This window comes from Mirounga leonina, unplaced genomic scaffold (assembly GCF_011800145.1).
Source record: "Mirounga leonina isolate KUSES-001 unplaced genomic scaffold, KU_Mleo_1.0 Mir_180, whole genome shotgun sequence".
In the NCBI taxonomy this organism is placed as follows: Eukaryota; Metazoa; Chordata; class Mammalia; order Carnivora; family Phocidae; genus Mirounga; species Mirounga leonina.
Window position 1 is genome coordinate 26,240,726 of NW_023270469.1, and position 19,303 is coordinate 26,260,028.

Genomic DNA, 19,303 nt, shown 5'->3' on the forward strand with positions numbered 1-19,303 from the left:
GGCTACCACGCTAGATGGTGCAGATACAGAATATTCCTGTCATTGCAGAAAGTTCTGTTGGACAGGGCTGGTAGAGAATATTATGAATACCCCAGAAAGCTCTCATACGCCCCTTCTCTTCAGGATCCCCTTTTCTGAAGATATTCTTCTCACTCCTACCACCATAGTTTAGTTTTGGCTGTTTTTTAACCTTCATCTATAAAGCATCATACACGGTCTACTTTTTTGTGTCTGGGGAAAGCAAAATTTGTTTATTCCTGGAATGCTGATCCTAGGGATCATTCTCTGACCTAGTCCAGTGGTTCTCAACCAGGTCAATTTGGCAAAATCTGGAACCATTTTTGGTTGTCACAATTGGGGAAGAGTGCTACTGGCATCTGGTGGGAAGAGGCCAGGGATTCCTTTAAACATCCTGCAGTGTGCAGGACAGCTCCCCACAACAAAGGATTATCCAGAGTTCAAAATGTCCAAAATGTCAGCAGTGCCGAGGTGGAAAAACCTTATCTTGTCCTGTGGAAAACTCCCCTAAAAGCACTCCGTGCCAAGCCCGTAGTAGGAAGCACAAGATGATGGGTTGCTGTGATTATTATTACCTAAGGAGTAAATCATGGCACTCAGATAGGCTGCAATGCTTTTTAAGACAAGCCAGAGGGCCTAATTTGAAACGTATGGGAATGGTTACTATGTTCAGAAAGGGAGAATTAGAAGCAAGTATTTGTATTATCTAAAACAAACCACCCAAAGAAAAAATGGTAAAAAAAAAAAAGGTAAAGATTTGAATCCATATTTGTCCAGAGAAGATACAGGATGATCACTAACACCCAAAAAGGTGTCAACTTGATGACCCAGTTAGGAAATACAATTCAAATCCACAGTGAGGTCCCACTTCAGGCCCACCAGAACGGCGGTAATCCCAAGGGTGAAACAGTTACAAGTTGTTGGCGAGAATGTGGCAAAACTGGAACCTTCCTGTGTGACTGCTGGGGATGTGAAATGGAGCAGGCACTTTGGAAAACAATTAGGCAGACTCTTAAAAAGTTTGATGTAAACTAACAGCTCAGCACTTCCACCTTCAAGAATCTGTGTAAGAGAAATGAAAGCCTGGGTCCTCTCAGAGACCTGCATGTAAATATTCATAAGCAGCGTTATTCATGATAGCCCCAAACTGGAAACAACCCAGATGTCCATCAACTAGTACAGCCCTACAGTGGAATACTACTCAGCAAGAAAAGGGGAACACCGATGAATCTCGGCAACATTATGCTGAGGGAAAGAATACTGTATATTGTATTATTTCATTTTATGAATGCCCAGAAAAGGGAGATCGGTAGTAACAGCAGGTTTGTGGTTACGGCTGAGGTAGGGGGCAAGGGGGGATGGGGATTGATCACAGGCAAGCTGAAGGGGAATTCTTGGGATGGTGGCAGAGTTCCAAGACTGGATTGTGGTGCTGGTCACACAACTCTGTGAATGTGCTGCTAAAAGAAATCATTGACTTGTACGCTTAAAATCTTATCTGCATATCATCTATCTTGTAGGAAGCAATATCTTCCTTTAGAGTAAAAATAGAATTCTTAAAGGCCCCTGGCTCAGGGGTTGTTTTTAAAAGAAAATACTAATACTAGAATACTTGGTAATCTCGAAGGTCCACATGGGGGACTGGGCTAAAAGACAAGCCACGTTGAATGACACGTTGTGATGTCATTCTTCATCCCCACCAGGGACTGTTGCGTGCCATTTGAACCATGGTGAGAGGGACTCTAGTGAGTTTCCCAGATCTGGTTTTAAACCCATCGAGTTAGACCAACAGATTAATGTAGGATTTCTAAATCCAGGTGGCTGGTGAAGTGTTACCTACTAACACCTAAGTAGGAAGAATCTCCGTGTCCCCTTCCTAACATAGCCCCCTTTCCACCAGCTGCCAGCCTAGTGTGCACAGAGAGCAAGGGGGGCCTTCTGAAGCATGCCTGATCTCCTCTGTTACAGACAGTAAGCTGCCCCTTGGGAGACTGTATCCAAGTCAAGCTGTCACAAATAATAGGAATATGCTTGCATTGGGGGTTGGTAGATGGTTTGCTTACTTTTCTGTGTGCTTTCTTATCTCATAGGCTCTGGATTACTGCCACAGCAAGGGAATCATGCACAGGGATGTGAAACCTCACAATGTCATGATAGATCACCAGCAGAAGAAGGTACCATTGCCGCCAGGAAGCAACAAGGCTTTCCGTGGGAAGCCTAGGGCAGACCACAACACTGGCCAGTACCTAGGTGGTACTGCAGACCCGTTGACTACTTTCTTCGGCAGACTTGTGTTACTGTTACCTCTTCAGTCTCCAGTGTTGCTTTCTACTTTGCATAAGCATGGTACACAAGGAAAGCAGACAGCCGAGCCTCACTGTAGTCCCTTGTTTGTTTTGGTCATGGTTTTCCGGAGGGCCTCGCAAAGAAACTCCAGCTGGTGGTTTCTACTTCTTCTAATGATCCTCAGACCAATCTATCTGCCTGGCCTTAAAAGTACACTTGAGTCCCTCCTGTTTTTGATACCCAATTCTGGTTGTCCCTGGTTGGTGAGTAAAAAAAATCAGCTACTAGGAGGTGAACGAAAAGCTGGAGCAGTGCTTCAATCCTGGACTGGGGCCTGCGTCCCCAACCCTTTCAGTTGTGGCTAGAGCTTATAATGGAGGCTGTTAATGACGGGCAAGTGTGTTACACACGCCAGTGATACGGACAGAGTGAAAAGCTTAAGCTTGATTGATCTAAAGCGGATGATAAGCCAGGATCATTTAAATTTTAAAAAAAGAAAAAGCACATAAGATTCTGAGTGCGCTGCTCTAGAAGTGACCTCTTCCACAATTGCTGAAAGTGTAATTTTTGCCAGTGCACTTGCTAACATTTTTCATGTGGCCCACGTAATTGTTAGCTAGTGTGATGTGGCCTTGTTCTAAGGCACGGGCGTCTAGAATCACTCCTTTACGTGTTTGATTTCTGTCATGTTTGTAGCTGCGACTGATAGACTGGGGTCTGGCAGAGTTCTACCATCCTGCTCAGGAGTACAATGTCCGTGTAGCCTCGAGGTACTTCAAGGGCCCAGAGCTCCTTGTGGACTATCAGGTAAAACTCTTAGCCAAGCACCTCCGCCTTCTTTGTGTGTTTCCTTAGGACTTCTCCTCATTTGCTGTTTAGTCAGTCAGTTTGGATATATTCAAAAGCCCAGCCCGAAGCGATAATTTCAGACTTTTCTCTGTGACTTTTTTTTTATTCCTTTGAATTCTAAAATATGTGCAAAGGTCAAAGACTAGAAATCCAGATCAGAGAAACACATTTGTAATACCCTTCACTGACAGGCTGACCTTATTTCCCCAGATGTATGATTACAGCTTGGACATGTGGAGTTTGGGCTGTATGTTAGCAAGCATGATCTTTCGAAAGGAGCCCTTCTTTCATGGACAGGACAATTACGACCAGGTGAGCAAACACTGACTGGCTCTTCTCCCATGTGGGGGCAGATGCCAAGAAAATGGAGTCCTATGACAGGGATGCTATCCTCGAGCCAATATCACTCGACGTCTGCACAGAAGTTTTCCTTCAGGATAAAGAGTTTCATGACATTTTGTCTGTGGTTACCAGGTCCCCAAATGTAGAGAAAGATAAAGCTCTCTTATGCCCAACTTCAGAGTGAGTCTGTGAAGAAGTCAGGCAGTCCTTGTCTAACAAAACCAGACTGTAGTCATTAGATTGTGATACCCCCACAATTGGTCAACTTCTGGGAGATTATTGTCGTAAGTTGTTACCATTTTAAAGGCAGTTTGGAAATTGGATTTCTGTGAACATCGTGTCCTGGGGTCTGCCGTCTGTCGGCCCCAGGCTCCAGCCTACATCTGGTCCCTGAGGACTCAGTGATGTGGAAGTCCTCGATGCCTTGGAATAGCATCCTCAACAGGCTTGCAGTGAGCTCTGTGCTCAGTGATTTGGTCAGTTTGTTTTGTGTTTCAGCTTGTTCGCATTGCCAAGGTTCTGGGTACAGATGAGCTGTATGGGTATCTGAAGAAGTATCACATAGACCTAGATCCACACTTCAACGATATCCTGGGACAGTAAGTAAGAGAGAGGGCGAGAGAACGAGGGTTTTAGCGTACCCCATTTCAGAAGTGTGACTGTTCACCAAAATCGCTTGCTAATCATAGCAAAATTAAAATCTCCTCCTTTCTTCCCGTATTTTTTTTTTTTTTAACTTGCTTTGAGGTATTTGGGAATTGTTTACATGTATCTTCTGATCATTGTACTTCTCTAAGAGATAACCTGTCAGTCAGTAGAAAACGGAAGACAAAATTCTGTTACAGAAAAAAGCTTTCTGATACAGCATATGCTTATTTTAATGGAAAATCTTAGAAAGCTGTGATTCTTTTTTGAGTAAGAGATTTATAGTTTTTTCTTGTTCTGTGTAATGTATTTTCTACAAGGTAGCAAATTTTAAAGCCTATTTGCAGGTACAGTGCAATAGTGTTGATGCAATAGTGTTGAAAAGTAAATGCGCTGACAATTTTCAAACAGTGTTTTATGGAGCCTCTATGTTTCTGAGGCTAGCTCTCTAAATATTTCTGCTGAACAGCAAAAATAACTCTGTCCCCTCTGTGCCTCGCCAGAATGGACTAAAAGCCTGAGGCATAAGAAGTGATTTAAGAAGGTGCCACAAATTCTAAATCAGATGTCGAAGTTTTCACTCCTTTTATTTATCAGTCTGAGAGCACGGTTTTTGTTTCAGGATGCTGCGAGTGGCCCTGTGGGGGTGGGGCAGATACCAGTGAGAAGGAGATTTAACGAGCTTGAAATCAGCGCAGTCAGTATTCTAAGATTTTGTTGCCTTTAGCCCTAGTAACATCAGGATTCTTGTTGAATAGACTCTCGGTACTAATGCTTCCCTTTCCTTCTCAGACATTCACGGAAACGCTGGGAAAACTTTATCCATAGTGAGAACAGACACCTCGTCAGCCCCGAGGCTCTAGATCTTCTGGACAAACTTCTGCGATACGACCATCAACAGAGACTGACTGCCAAAGAGGCCATGGAGCACCCGTACTTCTGTGAGTCTCCAGGGATGTAATTTATCAAAGGAAAAGTTCTTCTGTTCTTTATCTTTGAGGCCAGTCAAGAGAATTCTAGGTATTTGGATTGACTCTTCCTTGGAATTTGTCCTCATTAGTTCTAGACTGTTGAGACAGCTTTGCAGTTCCGTTTTTTGATCTGCAGAGGTGTTTGTCCACTGCCTTAGCTCCTTGAGTCTGGTCTGCGGACCATTCCCTGTGGCCCTGAGTTGATAGATCACAAGTACCTAAATGTTGTTTTCAAATATATACGTCTGTGTGGAAACCTAATCAAAGATATTTTCCCCTCAAAAAACAAGTAGTTAAAAGTAATGAGGTGACCGTAGTATATATATGTTTTGTTTTTTTTTTTTAAAGATTTTATTTATTTATTTGACAGAGAGAGACAACAGCGAAAGAGAGAACACAAGCAGGGGGAGTGGGAGAGGGAGAAGCAGGCTTCTCGCCGAACAAGGAGCCCGATGCTGGGTTCGATCCCAGGACCCTGGGATCATGACCTGAGTTGAAGGCAGATGCCTAACGACTGAGCCACTCAGGCGCCCCCGTAGTATATTTTTAAAGAAGGAAATGAGTTAAATAAATAAAAGGAACTTGAAGAAAGGAAAGCAGGTGTGGAAAGACCCCACTAGGGCGCCTGGGTGGCTCAGTTGGTTAAGCGTCTGCCTTCAGCTCAGGTCATGATCCCAGGGTTCTGGGATCGAGCCCCGTGTCGGGCTCCCTGCTCAGCAGGAAGTCTGCTTCTCCCTCTGCCCCTCCCCCCTCTCATGTTCTCTCTCATTCTCTCAAAGAAATAAATAAAAGATTAAAAAAAAAAAAAGACCCCACTAAAATCCTACCTCAGTTAAAGATTTTTTAGGCCTCACTTCCAAGTGTGTGTATTGTATTCAATGCCTGTGGTTGCGTATTGTCTGCATGTGTACAGCCCTTCCCCCCGAAATAAAGTATGTCTCAAATAAACTTTCCCCTTAATTGCTGGCAACATAAGATGACTTAGTCCAGGCACAGAGGAGACTGGGGATAAAGGTTATGGGACCTGTCTCAGCTCACTCTCTGAATGGAGAAGAAAACCTTCAGCCTGTCTGTTGGCTTGTCCAGTATGGGATCTTCCTTTCTTTTCTTTCCGTCTGGAGATTAAGCAGATCTTACCTGAATAATATAAATCTTGAACCTGTCCGCCCATAAGCATTAGTAGACAACAAATTGGAAAGGTTTTACCCTTTGGCCTTCTAGACCTCGGACAAGTGCACCTCAGGGGTCCTCTTTCCAATTTCTGCCACCGAAAGCTATTTTCACCCTTTGAGTTAGATCCAATTAAGAATTCTGGTGTTTGCAATATGTAATTCATGATCCGTCCACTTTTCTGAATACACATCTTCTGTATTAAAAAAAAAAAAGTGTTTCAAATGACTGTCGCTTAAAATTGATAGGTCTTCTAATGGCTCTTTTCATTCCTTTGCTCCAAAGTGCTCATTACCGCACATGATTTGAAGAAATTGGGGGTTGGATCTGACATTAGTATTCAAGGAAAATAACACATAAGAACATTAGTAGTGATTTTGAACAGTGGGAAGTCAGTGTTTGTGGGCCTCTCTTCTCCAGGAGTCTCCATAGTTGAACTTGCCCTCTGAGGGCAGTGCAAGAGTTGACTAGAAGAGCAGACTCCCCTGATTATTTTTCAGTGTCTGATTTTTCTCTCACCTTAGTTCTGTAATTTCTTTTGCCCTTCTGACCCTGGCTTTCTCGTCAGTCTGTCAGTCTCGCTCTATCCCACTGCGGAAGGGGGTTTGTCATGATGGTGTCTCCCACACCTTCCAGCCCGGATTCGCCTGACTTCCATCCTGTTTTCTTGCAGACCCCGTGGTGAAGGAGCAGTCCCAGCCCTCTGCAGACAATGCTGTGCTTTCCAGTGGCCTCACAGCAGCCCGGTGAACACTTGGAAGGCGACGGGTAATGCGGCATTGATGCTTGCCAATAAATCCAACCAACCAAACACAAATCTGGAAGGAAAACTACAATGTGATAAAAAGAAATTCTAGTCATTCCTTCTAAATGCAAAGAAGAGTAAAGACCTAACTGTCTGTCAAAAAGCAAGAAATCCCCCAGTACTAGTTTGCAGGGAGCTGCCGCCACGGCAGCGTGACGATGCACATAGTTCAGGACCTGAGGGAACGCTCCCTTTGGAATGCATGGGAGATGAGAGACTCGGAGTTGTTGTACATTTACCTTTATTTAACAGGAGACCACTGTTGAATTAACCCGTTCAGTCAACAAGCTCTGAATATCTGACTTCCTATCTATTCCACTGCGGTCTGGGTTTCCTTCGGTGAGATTCAGCCTCAAGTTTTAGCAAAATGTCAGCAGTCTATACTGACACACCAGCCTCATTTACGAAAAGGAGATATTAAAACAGTGACAGTATTTTTTTTTTTAAGCTCTTTTACAAATTCATGTTTTATGTATTTTTTTATGACATGAGCTCTCTAGGAAATGTACGTCATCCCTGCAGTTTTCTTCTGAGTGTATTCATTTGGGAGCAAACTGCAGTCACTCACAAGAGGCCCCTTTGCCGTCAGCAGGCATCACTTGAAACCTTGTGACGCCGTGAACAGGTCCATCTGTCTCCTCAGAAGTTTGATGCGAAGTGCATAACTTGGAGCTCACTGTAACCTTCGTTGATTTGCCTAACCATAAAATCTTGTTGCTATTTTTTCCGTGTAGCCTTTTTTTTCCTTTTGCAGCCTTGTAAGGAAAACCTCACCATTTCCCAGCACATACATCCCAGTGTGTGTGCCTGTTTTCGTGCACCTCTCTGAAACAGAGGCTTTTTGGTCACAACCATAATGAAAGCTGGAAAGTCGGTCTTCAGGCAGGTTAGGGAATGAGAGAAACATCCTATTAGAATGTATTTAGGAATGACCTATTGGGTGAGAAAAATGTACTCTCACCCCCCACCACCACCCTTTTTTGCCTCTTTTTATCCCCACAAGAAGCAATTTCCCTCTGTAATCAGGGTAAGCTGCATCTTGACACTCCGAAAGGTCATGTGTGAACGTGATGGCAGAGCTGTCCTTCTCATGTGCAGGGACTGGGGTCATGTGTGCAGGGCCAGCCTGTTCCCCGAAGCCTGAGCAGAGCATCATACAAGGGGCCTGGGGGGTTAGTTGGAGTTCCTAGAGCCAGTGTCAAAGCTCAGGATCCATTGTGCCAGCCTCGTGTCAGCAAAGGAAGCTAGATTCTGCTTTGAAAAGAAAATAGTCAAGCTGATTTCATTTTGGGGACTTGTCACCAGTCTGGTTTGCAAGCAGTCCCCTCCCCCAGCAGCAGAACCATGCCACAGCTGTGGGGACTTTACAGCTAGGCTAGAGCTCGAGGTGTCTATCCACATCAGACCATAGGATTTCTTTATTAGCTATTTAATAATGCCATACATTTTTATAAGGTTAGATTGTTTGAAAACATCTGTTTACATTCCATATTCCAATAAAATCGTATTGGTATTGGTAGCAGGTCCTATCTCTAAATGTAGATTGTATTTTTGTCGTTTGGTGGGTGGGAATTTAAAATGCAAATAAAACTCTTAACTAGAGTTGAGCTTACAGATTGAAAATTAAAAATAAGACCCCAAAGCCAGAAAATGCATTCAGTTAAGATTCTCATACCAATACTACCTGCCTGTATTGCACATTCTGTATATTGAGGTATACATTTGTTCTACTTGAAAATCAAAGCCACGGCATGAGCTCTCAGCTGGACCTGTATTGGCATGTCAGGCCAAGGAAGCCTTCTGATGTGCCCTTCTAGGCAACACTGTTGGCAATTATCAGGGAGATGTGCCACTTTGTGTCTTTTTTGCCCCCTACCTCTCATCTCCTCCTCTGTCACTCACTCTCTCCCCTCCCACCTTTTTTTTTTTTTTTTTTAAGTTGCCTGTCTGGACCAGGCAGGGGGAGCATACCGGAGGGTCTCGGTGAAGTAGTAACCCTGTTTCTTTCCCTTGGGCTCCCCAGAGGCAGTGAAAGCACCTAGAGGAGTATAGTCAGGTGATGGACGTACCGCCTCTCTCCGTTGATCACGGGTTAGTCGGTGCAGACACAGCGGACCTGCCTTTCCTGGGGCTCCGTGACTGCAGCTTTGGCACGGGAGTAATTCTGGTTTTTGTGTATGGTTTGCTTCTCCACCACCTATGCTTTCCACTTCTCTTCCTGCCTTAGCATGACTGAGTTTAAAATGCCCGCCCCTTTCTGAGTCTGGTCTTGACACCTAGCTGGCTGGCTGGCTGGCTGTAGGTTGTTCTTTCCCAAACTGAAGTGAGTCCAGTCCAGACCTTTTCTCTTACCCATCTCCAGAGCCATTTTGTGGTCAGATGGACCTAGCTCCCCCCGAGATTTCAGAGTACTTAACCTAGGCTAGGAGATGGTCATGGAGAGTTCCAAAAGTGGGCGGGGGAGGGGGCAGGGAAAGAAGAAGGAGAGAGAGAGAGTGTGTGAGTGAGTGAGTGTGTGTGAATGAATGAGTGGGAGTCTCCTCTCAGACTCAGCTCTGGTATATTGACCCACCCAATACCCTTTTCGGTCAGCAGATTTATTTCTTAAGTTCATCTCAGTATTTTTGATTAGCCATTTTGTTTGCTTTGTTACCTTCTAACTGGTTAAAAGTGCCTATGATGAGGACTTCGTTATTTCCTAAAGAAAAGCAAAAAATGTGGGGAACAGGGTAGTGTTACACTATCATCTCAGGTCCTGCCTGTGTTCGACAACATAGGCCTGGTATGGTGAGAACAAAAAGTTCTTATGCCAAATACAGATCGGTCTGTCAGGGCTGATGGGCCACAAGTGAGCGTAAGTGCAAGGCTTGGCTTCAGCTGACAAGTCCCATGGCGAGAGCAGAACTGATGAGATGCCAAGTGATCTTTTCATCTGCAGGTTGCTTGCAGTTCGCTCTCCCCTGGATCGTATCAGCTGCCCGCTCCTGTGCCGTCCCTGTGGGAGGGGACTGGGTGGGAGAAGCCAAGCGGACAGTGCAGACCAAGCATTCCTGGGTCTTCTCACCGATGACAGCAGGGCCGATGGCGGCTCTCGGAGGCAGGCGCCTACGCACCAGCCACCACGCCAGGTCTAACAGACATTTTCTAGCACATGACTGCTCACAAGGCTCAAAGCTGCTGTGTTCCCTTGCAGAGAACGAGGTGACTCGGACTGCTTGGCTGGAGAAGGCAGAAGAGCTTGTAATCCTTGGGGGCTCAGGCAGGAGGTGGTTAAAAGAAAGGGAACCAATAAGAAAAACAGTCAAAGGGTAGATCTTGAGGGAGCGTGACGTCTTGAGAGAGTTAGGGGACACCACCTTCATGAGCTGGAATTGGGTCCTGAAATAGGCACGACGCCTGGAGTGGTTCCAGCGGGACCGGAAGGTGGTGCCCTCGAGGCAGATGCCCAGTCCCAGAGAGCTGGCGGCCGTGGGTCTCAGCCCACACCAACTCAGGGAAATGACTTAAATTCTCCCAGGTGCTGTAGTAAGGATGGAAGCAAAACTATTTGGGGAACACAAGCAGCAACTGGAAGAATTTTTATATATGCATTGAAATGGTTCTAAGAGAGCCCACTTAGCCGTTTCCCTTAATGCCAGTTCAGACCGCACGATTTGTTTAGAAACCTGTGTTACTGCATGAGCACCCACAGGAAAAAGCAAACTTCCCGCCTACAAATAAATAGGGGTGGATAATAATGGAGCAGAGTTAAGGTCATTGAAATCTAAGCCATTCCAAAAGCAAAAGCAGGGTCCACAGGAGCACACGAGAAGCCAGAGTTTGTCAGCGAGCTTAATCAATCTAAGATGGCATAACGTCCTGCTTTTAAAAAACTAACCCCAGGGTGGGAGTGGGGGAGGGGAGCTGGTGGTGCAACATCTGGCCAAGAAAACCAGTAATAACATACTTTTGAGCTCTATGGATGTGTTCATGGAAACAACTACGAGCAGGTGCCGAGGAGGCTGGGGAAAGTGATGTGATGGGTTATACAGCTGATGAGATGAGTACTTCTTTGTAGAGACTCAACAATGTGCTACAAATGTGATACTTAATCCTGAACTGCATGTATTGGGGATTGTTAAAAAAAACTTTCATTGAATCAATAAATTAACAGTTTTGCACTTGCTGGCTTTTCTTGCTGTAAATGGTGACTAAGAGGTTGGGACAGAAATCTTGACACCCCATGGAAAGCTTGGATAAATCTTCAAGACCCGTGGAGCCAACTCTTTCCTTCTGTTTGCAGGAAAGCACCACTGCCTGGGTTGTGATCCTTTCCAAGTGACCACTTGCGACACACTTGGCCACCTCTTTGTATCCCTGGATGACTGATGTATGACTGATGCCCTGCTGCCCTTAGATGAAAGACAAATGCCGTGTTCAAGCTTGTTTTCATAAATAAAAATGTTGATAACCACCACCTTCCCAAGCGGGAGACCAGCCACTGCTCTGGGGACCTTAGGCTTGCGTTTCCTGTGTCTTGGGGGAGAGGCGGGGTACACCTTGAACTGCAAAGATGCATGCATGGGGGATGCAGTGAATCCCCACCTTCGTGTGGAACTTTGCTTTATCGAGAGAGGCGGGGCCAGAGTGGTATCCCGGTGGGGTGCGTGCGGTTCCTTGGTACTTGCTTCCCCCTTGGGCACCTGCTTCTGGGACTGGCCCATTTCCGTGCGCAACTTTCAGCTCTGTGGCAGAGTGCTCTGCGTTGATGAACATCTCTCTCCGCCCCCATTCCGTGCATCACAAGCAGGCACACGCTATTGTGTGTCTGCATTTGGCAGATGGTGGTGTCTTTAATTAGTGTGCTTTTCCCTGACGGATCCCTCTGTGGCGCTGGACGTTTGGAAATCAGTTGCTGAAGTGCTTAAAGGCAAATAGTCCTTCCTTTCTTAACCTTCCGCGCCATGTGGCCTTTATCAAGAACGTAGAACCCTTCCTTGATCCAGGGAAAGTTTTCATGAAACGTTTCTGTGACGGCTTCCCGGGGGCACAGTCCCTTCTCTCGTTGCTGTAGTGCCGATCTCTGAGACACTGCTTCTAGAATTCTGCTGCTGGCCTCTCACCGCCCACTTCACTGTGCTGGACATGGAAGGAGAAATGGGGTTTTCAGGCCATGCCACACTGCTACTCCCAGGGGAGAGTTAAAAAATATTTGAGCTCCCTTTTTGCTCTTTGTTTATTAGTGGACTCAGCGCTTTCCTGGCGTAAATACAGTCATCTGATTATTAGTCCCGAGATGTCCTCAGTAAATTGGGTCAGGGCTGACGGGGATCTGGGGTTGGACTGCTGAGCTTGTGGCTCGGCTGGCGCAGAATGGTCAAGAGGCCTCTGTGCTTCTAAATCCGTGTTCTGGACCCAAGAGGTGGGGAGGAGGCCTGGGGGACACACTCGATATCCGGAGCTTTCCCCTTGCTCTTCCCGGAAGACCATGCCTAAGACCGCTTCTGTGAGGGGTGATCACAGGAGGAAGAGGGTATTGCTTGAAACCTGAGACCATAAAGGTAGCTCTTACTAGGTTTTCCACAAAGTGGCATGGGAAAGTCCAACTTGCACAGTGCTCCCAGCACTTCCAGAGAAGGAAGCCACAGGCAAGTGAAGGCCTGTCCTCACTCCGGGTCAGATTGATTAATGCCGTCTTTCCCCTCCTCCCGTCTCTCTCCCCAGGTCTGTTGCGGTTCCTCCCACTTTTCCATAAGCAGAACAAGAACCAAATCAAACGTCTTAACGTGTGTAGAGAGATCACGTTCCGTGAGCAGACACAAAATGGTGGCAGGTTTGGCCAGCACGAACCAGACCAACCGAAGGGCAGCCCACCACCGTATATCAAACCTCACTTCTGAATGTAAAAGGTTCACACGCCTTTGGCTTCCTGTTGACTTCCTCCTGACCCAGAAAGCATGGGAAATGTGAAGGGTATGCAAAATGGTTGTTGGTTACTGTTGCCCCCCTGCGCCCCCTTGACTCAGCCTGTGGCCACCTGTTTTTCCAGCAGACCACGGTAACTAGCCAACCACAGACTCCACAGTGGGGACACGGGGGCAACATATGGCATGACGGGCAGTTACATATTATAATTTTAAAAGTATATATTATTGAATAAAAGGTTTTAAAAGAAATGTATGGAGAGTTTTCAGTGTGGAAGGGGCCATGAACCGAGACCCGTGGCCACAGAGGACTGAGTGAAATAGAAGAGCATTCGTGCCAGGTTCTAGCCAGAGGAAAGCAGGGGGAGTCCCGGGGGTGAGGAGGGTCAGTTTGAAGGAAGCTCTTGACCAGAGATGAGAAGTTGAACAGGTATCGTGAACTACTCCTGGGAATGGGGCAAACTGCAGGTGACTGCAGTAGACGGGGCGAGCCAGGAGAGCCATGTTTTGCCTTGACCCTTCTAACCCAGTGACTAAGTGGTAAACAAATGTCACCTCTAGTGATCTCCGGGGGATGCCTTAGCCCCTTATTTGCTTTCCTATTGCTGGGGTCTCCATAGTTCATTCTGCCTCCCCATCCGGCCCCTCTTCCCTGTGGCCCCTTCTGGAAAAGCGTCTTACCTTGGAGGCTGGTTGAGTCTGCGGTTGTGCAGCAGGGAACGGGTCAGGGGTCTCAGGTCCAGATCCAAGGGCTGCTTCTTGTGGCCTTCAGAGGCTCCCATGAGCTGGAAGGAAAAGCGGCCTGGTCGGCTGTGAGAGAGGGTACGATGGAAGCACCGGTTAGATTTGTTAAGTGAAAACGAGACCCGCTTTACAAAGCAGCCTTCCCCAGCTCCCTCGGGCCTGCCGTCCAGGACAGCCGTGCCGCGGGGAGCTAAAAGCAGCCTCAACCTGGTGGCCGCCCAGCTTTGCCTCTGGCTGTGGCCTGCGCCCTCCCACAGCCTGTCGCGAGCAGGGGTGCCGGGCAGCCCCCGATGCCCACACGCCTAGTTCCCCACAAAAGCCACTTGGTCCCACAACATTCCTCCTTCTGTCTTTGCTGCTTGTCCTGAACAGGTGACTGTGGGAACCCAGGTGTGGACACTCACAGTTTCTGAAGCAGTTGTGGGGGGAAAGCAAAGAGGCCCCTCGGGGTCACCACGGCGTCAGTGTCCCTTGGAGCAGCCTCTGTCGTCTCCAAGCAGTTCCACGGGTGTGGGAGCCCGGGACGCCAGCGAGGAGGGCCCACAGGCCCACTGCCAGCAGACTTTGTAAGGCCAGCAGGACGCCGAGCGGATGGACTTGGGACTTTTCCAGCAGCATCGCGGGCCTGGTTTTCTCACGCGGCCCTTTTGACTCAAGTCTCTGCAAATTTCTCGTGGCCTCCCAGGACTCTGGGAGACGGTGTCTCCATACCTCGACATCATGAGCACACCCCCGAAGCTCCCACAGACCTGGTGCTTTGTGTGTGCGCGTTTATCTACACAGCACATCACCTCCGTGTTTACCTGCCGGCGTTTGAGAGCCTTCCCGGATGAGAAGGGTCTCTTCAGAGTAGATGTTGTTGATGGACTCGGGAATTCTTAGATGCCATGCAGAACTTGAATGCTAGCTCCCCATTTACCTTCTCAACCAAGGTGCTCTTTAACTTCCCCGTGGGAAAGTCTGGTTTTCCAGAAACCTCTCAGGCGTATCAGATAAGTGTCTTTTTTGTCGGTGATTACTACTGGGTGGGAGAGAGTTTGTGGAATGAAGGGAAAGGAGACGTTTTTGCTTAGGCTTTTTTGACCTTGAGAGAAGGGGACAAGGGACCTGCTTACCCAAAAACAGTCTATAAAGCTCATCCACAACGTGCTTGGAAATCCAGAACATCGATTGACATCTTTTCAATGCTCCTGCTTGAGTTTGGGCTGTTTAATGTTTGTTTAACTTTCCTGACCACCAAAGTAATAATACGCTCATGGCAAAAAATTCAAATGTTACCTAAAGGTCAATCATGAAACCTTCCCCCACCGCACCCGCACCCCCCCATCCCATCACATACACACACATACGAAAACTCTTTCCTCTGGAGGTAGCTGTGGTTACATCTGGCGTATACCTTGCGATTTTTTTCCTTCATGTTTACTAACAGTTAAAAAATCATGATGATTTTTATTTTTACAGATATGTCACCAGGCTATACATTCTTTTTTTGCAACTTGTGCTTTTCCTGAGTTGTGACAATTTCACTGTTAGCACGTATAGATCTACCTCACCCGTTCTCGCGGCTGGGTGGTGTCCCGGTGTGTGACCTACCAAAGGCAAAGCAGTCTGATGATAGACTCTCAGCAGAGCTAGTCCCAGTACTGCTGCAGTGAACACATTTGCACATACATTTTTACGCAGTACATTGTGTTTGTGAGATAAAATCCTAAAAAGGAATCACTGTGCCATATGTTTTGTTTTGTCTTAGGCATTGCCATGATTCAGAGAAAGCAGCCTTCTCTTTCCTTCCCTCCCTGGTGTAGGTTGGAACCGTGATGCCTTTAGCCATGGAATTCTTGTGGGGCTCTGTTAGGCGCTTGGGACACGGTGCCCAGAGTCGTTGAGCTTTCCATCAAAGCAGGAATGTTTGAAACCTGGGGAAAAAAAAAAAAAAAGGTGTTGGCGCTCCCATAAGAAAGTTATAAAATGAAAAATTAATAAATGTAATTACATGTCTTTCCAATCCTATGAGCTTCATTGTTATTTGCTTTAAAAAAATATTTTTCTCATGATAGTGAAGTGTCGCAATCACCAAATCAAGTAATTTCAAAAGCAATTTTTAAAGATCTTTTCAAGAAAATACAGGGGAAAAGTTACCTTAAATATGAAAAATGGCTACCTTTTAATATATTTGAAATGCTTTGGGGAAGCCTTCAAAAGTAAGCATGCAGAGGGGGCGCCTGGATGGCGCAGTCGTTAAGCGTCTGCCTTTGGCTCAGGTCATGATCTCGGGGTCCTGGGATTGAGCCCCACATCGGGCTCCCTGCTCGGCGGGGAGCCTGCTTCTCCCTCTTCCACTCCCCCTGCTTGTGTTCCCTCTCTCCCTGTGTCTCTCTCTGTCAAATAAATAAATAAATCTTAAAAAAAAAATAAAAAAAGCATGCAGGGGGCTGGCAAGTGTTACAAAATATCCCTGGGCAGAGGGGTGGGTATAGAATGGTGGAGCAACACTTTGAGGAATATGCAGCAAGCTTTTAAAATGTCCATTTCAAACGCATGGTGCTAAGTGAAGAAGCCGGACTCAAAAGGCTACTTACTAATTCCATTTATATGACATTCTGGGAAAGGCAAAATGTAGGAAATGGAGAACAGAACTGTGGTTGCCAGGGATTCATCATGGCGGTTGGGGGGTGATAACAGGAGAAAATTTGGGGGTTGATGGAACTGTCTGTATCCTAAATATGGCGATGGTTATATGACTCGGTGCCTTTATCAAAACTGTACACCCCCCCAAAAAAAGGTACATTTTACTGTATGAATTAAAAAATAAAATTTAAAAATAACAACGTGCAGGGGCCCAACAGAGTCCATTTGAACTTCACTCTCAGATGAGCAGGAGCCTTATCTGCCCACCACTGCCTCTTTTACTGAAGTCGTCAGGACTGATGGTCTTTGGATATAACCGCTGGTGCTGGCATGCAGTGGTGCTCCATCCACTAGCTGAACACCCAGTTCCAAGACACTTCCATCTTTGCTCCCAGCTAAAGGGTGATTCTCCAGGCACAACTACTCCCCTCGTTGCTATACCTTCCCATCCTGATCAGCAAGGAGGGGTAGGGCATAAACTCTGTCTTGCAGTGTGTGGCAAGTCCCTTGTGTCTCTCGGAGGCCAGTGTTCAGAGTTTCTGGGCTCTGACAGGAACGAACACTGTCCACTGGGTTCTGGTGTCTGACCAGAGACTTCGCACGCTGAAAAGGTATTAAAAACACAATTACTGGTGTTTCTAATACCTTAGTTATTAAAGCTGTACATTTAAAATCTACTTTGTGTTCTTAACATTAATTTCCAAATCTTGTTCTAACTACAAACTCGTTAGTTTTGTATATAAACACTTTTGCTTATTCCTGGATTAATGCTCAATCAACTCAAAACTCTAATGGGTTACACTGTAAACATTGCTTGTACACTTAATCTAGTTTCCTTAGATATTTCAAAGTCAACCACATATTTAATCTGTTTGATTTCCATAAACATTTCCATTAGCTAATAAGAAAGACCTAAAATTGGGTGAAGCCTTCCTAAGCATTCAAATATGAACATCCTTAAACTCATAGATTTAATAAATCAAAATCTTTAAACAGTGTTTATAAACTTAAAATGTCTTCAACATTTTTAAAAATTAAAATCATAGATCTAATTTCACATTCCTTTAAGTATTTCAAATGAAATTTAAAGTATCAGATTCTCTAATACATTTACCTTAAATAACAAAATACCACAATAATCAGAAACTTATTCCTCACTTTGACATGGGTTACTGATATCATGGGTTTGATTTACTTGCCATAATCTCTGAGTATGTTTTGATATCCTACCAAGGTAACCTATCTAAACTGAGGACTGTGATAGATTCATGGTTCGAGATTCTGGGCTGGTCAAGTACTGGTTGCTATTTCTGCAATGGTTTTACCCAAATTTCAAGTCAACAAACTAAGCCCCTTGCAGTAGTAATGGGGTTTTCAAGACTACCCCTATCTTGTACCTCACTCGATGATGGTTAGGATTGTTACCTCTTCTGAAGTTCTTAATGGCCTGATTTGCATCCGTTGAGCTTCCTCACCCACTACCCAGATCGGAATCCCTTTACTGCCTCAGTAAATTCTGCTTCCTTTCTATGTATTACTTTCTTAACTGACTCATCCACCCCATTCTAATTATAGAAATCATTGAAGGAAGCAACTCATTAGCAAGATTTTTCTTGTTTTGTCATTACATGACTTCTTGTTGATGAAGGGAAAACAATCTTAAAGAATTATAGTGTTTAATGCATTTTTCTGTGAGAGACATCTGTGGTTTTAGGTTAATTTGGGCTGCATTACCTTTGAAACAAAAGTAAATGTCAGAGATGACCATTTGGCTCTGGTCTACTCATCCATCCAGCCTGTGTCTGCCATGATGGTGGTACCGTGTACGTGCTAAGATACATGCACAGAAGAAGACAGTCTGCATCTGAAAAAAGCATACCAAATTTAAGTCTACAATGGAGCCAACTCACTAATTTATGTTCTCCAAACCTTGGATCAAATCATCTTTACTGTAGCCAAGGCCATAATCACAATCAACTCTGAAATCCAACATAAGAAAGAACTGAACACAGTTCAGGCAGACACTTACTGAGAATGGGTAGTTAGGAGAAGCAAACACTCATTTTCTCCATCAGCTTGCTCATTGATCGGCTATCTGTTCAAGGCCCTTGGGCCCACACTTGCTCAAGGTGTTCCATTTTAGCTGAGGAGAATGCATGGTTAATGAGAGAAATGTGAGCAGGCAAATGGGATAGGTGAGCCCCAATTCAGAGCAGAAGGAGATTTCTATTGGCTGGATGGGTGTGGAGCTACTGAGACCAGAAGAGACAGAGCCTATGCTGGGCCTGCAGTGACCAGGATCACTGGTCTGATTCACTGATTCAGCACATACTTACTGCATTCCCACTTTTTGCAAGCGCTTGGATTGGGTACTGGGAATACATCTATAAGCAAGACAGATCAAATTCTTTCTTCCAGAAGAACAAAATCAGTGGAAGGGAGATAGCAATAAGTAACTATATAGACAATGAAGTGATGGTAAGTGCTATAAAAAAATAATAAAGTGGGGTAGGGGGACAAATAGTTGGAGTTGGGGGGGTGCCATTTCAGGTTGGTTGTCAAAGAAGTCCTCTCTGATGAGTTAGTATAGTGAGTTGAATAGTTTCTCCTCAAAATTCATGTCCACCCAGAACATCAGAAATGGGCATTTGTTTGGAAAGAGGGTCTTTGTGGATGCAATAAGTTGAAGGTCTCAAGATGATGTCCTACTGGATTCAAGGTGGGCACTAAATCCAATAATTTGTGTGCTTATAAGAGGAGAGGACACAGAGAAAAGCTATGTCAAAATGGCAGAGAGATTAGGGAGTGATGCTTGCCACAAGCCAAGGAACACCTAGGGCCATCAGAAGCTGGAAGAGGTGGGCGCCTGGGTGGCTCAGTTGGTTAAGCAACTGCCTTCGGCTCAGGTCATGATCCTGGAGTCCCGGGATCGAGTCCCACAT

The 19,303-nt window shown here is 45.6% G+C and overlaps 1 protein-coding gene across 4 annotated transcripts in view; it reads left to right on the plus strand.

Annotated features, from left to right (window-relative positions):
• The window catches only part of CSNK2A2 (casein kinase 2 alpha 2), a 40,902-nt gene extending 25,217 nt beyond the window's left edge, over positions 1 to 15,685 (plus strand). The window contains exons 6-12 of one of the 4 annotated variants that reach the window (XM_035025095.1): positions 2,109 to 2,192; positions 3,001 to 3,111; positions 3,364 to 3,465; positions 3,994 to 4,094; positions 4,933 to 5,081; positions 6,955 to 7,049; positions 12,790 to 15,685. In XM_035025095.1, the coding sequence (XP_034880986.1) occupies positions 2,109 to 2,192; positions 3,001 to 3,111; positions 3,364 to 3,465; positions 3,994 to 4,094; positions 4,933 to 5,081; positions 6,955 to 7,031 (624 nt within the window). In that variant the 3' untranslated portion in view covers positions 7,032 to 7,049; positions 12,790 to 15,685. Of the gene's footprint in view, positions 1 to 2,108; positions 2,193 to 3,000; positions 3,112 to 3,363; positions 3,466 to 3,993; positions 4,095 to 4,932; positions 5,082 to 6,954; positions 7,115 to 7,678; positions 11,247 to 11,368; positions 11,543 to 12,789 lie in introns of those variants that run through there. The other 3 variants (XM_035025096.1, XM_035025099.1, XM_035025094.1) reach the window with 3 other exon arrangements.
• The last annotated feature ends 3,618 nt before the right edge of the window (positions 15,686 to 19,303 follow it).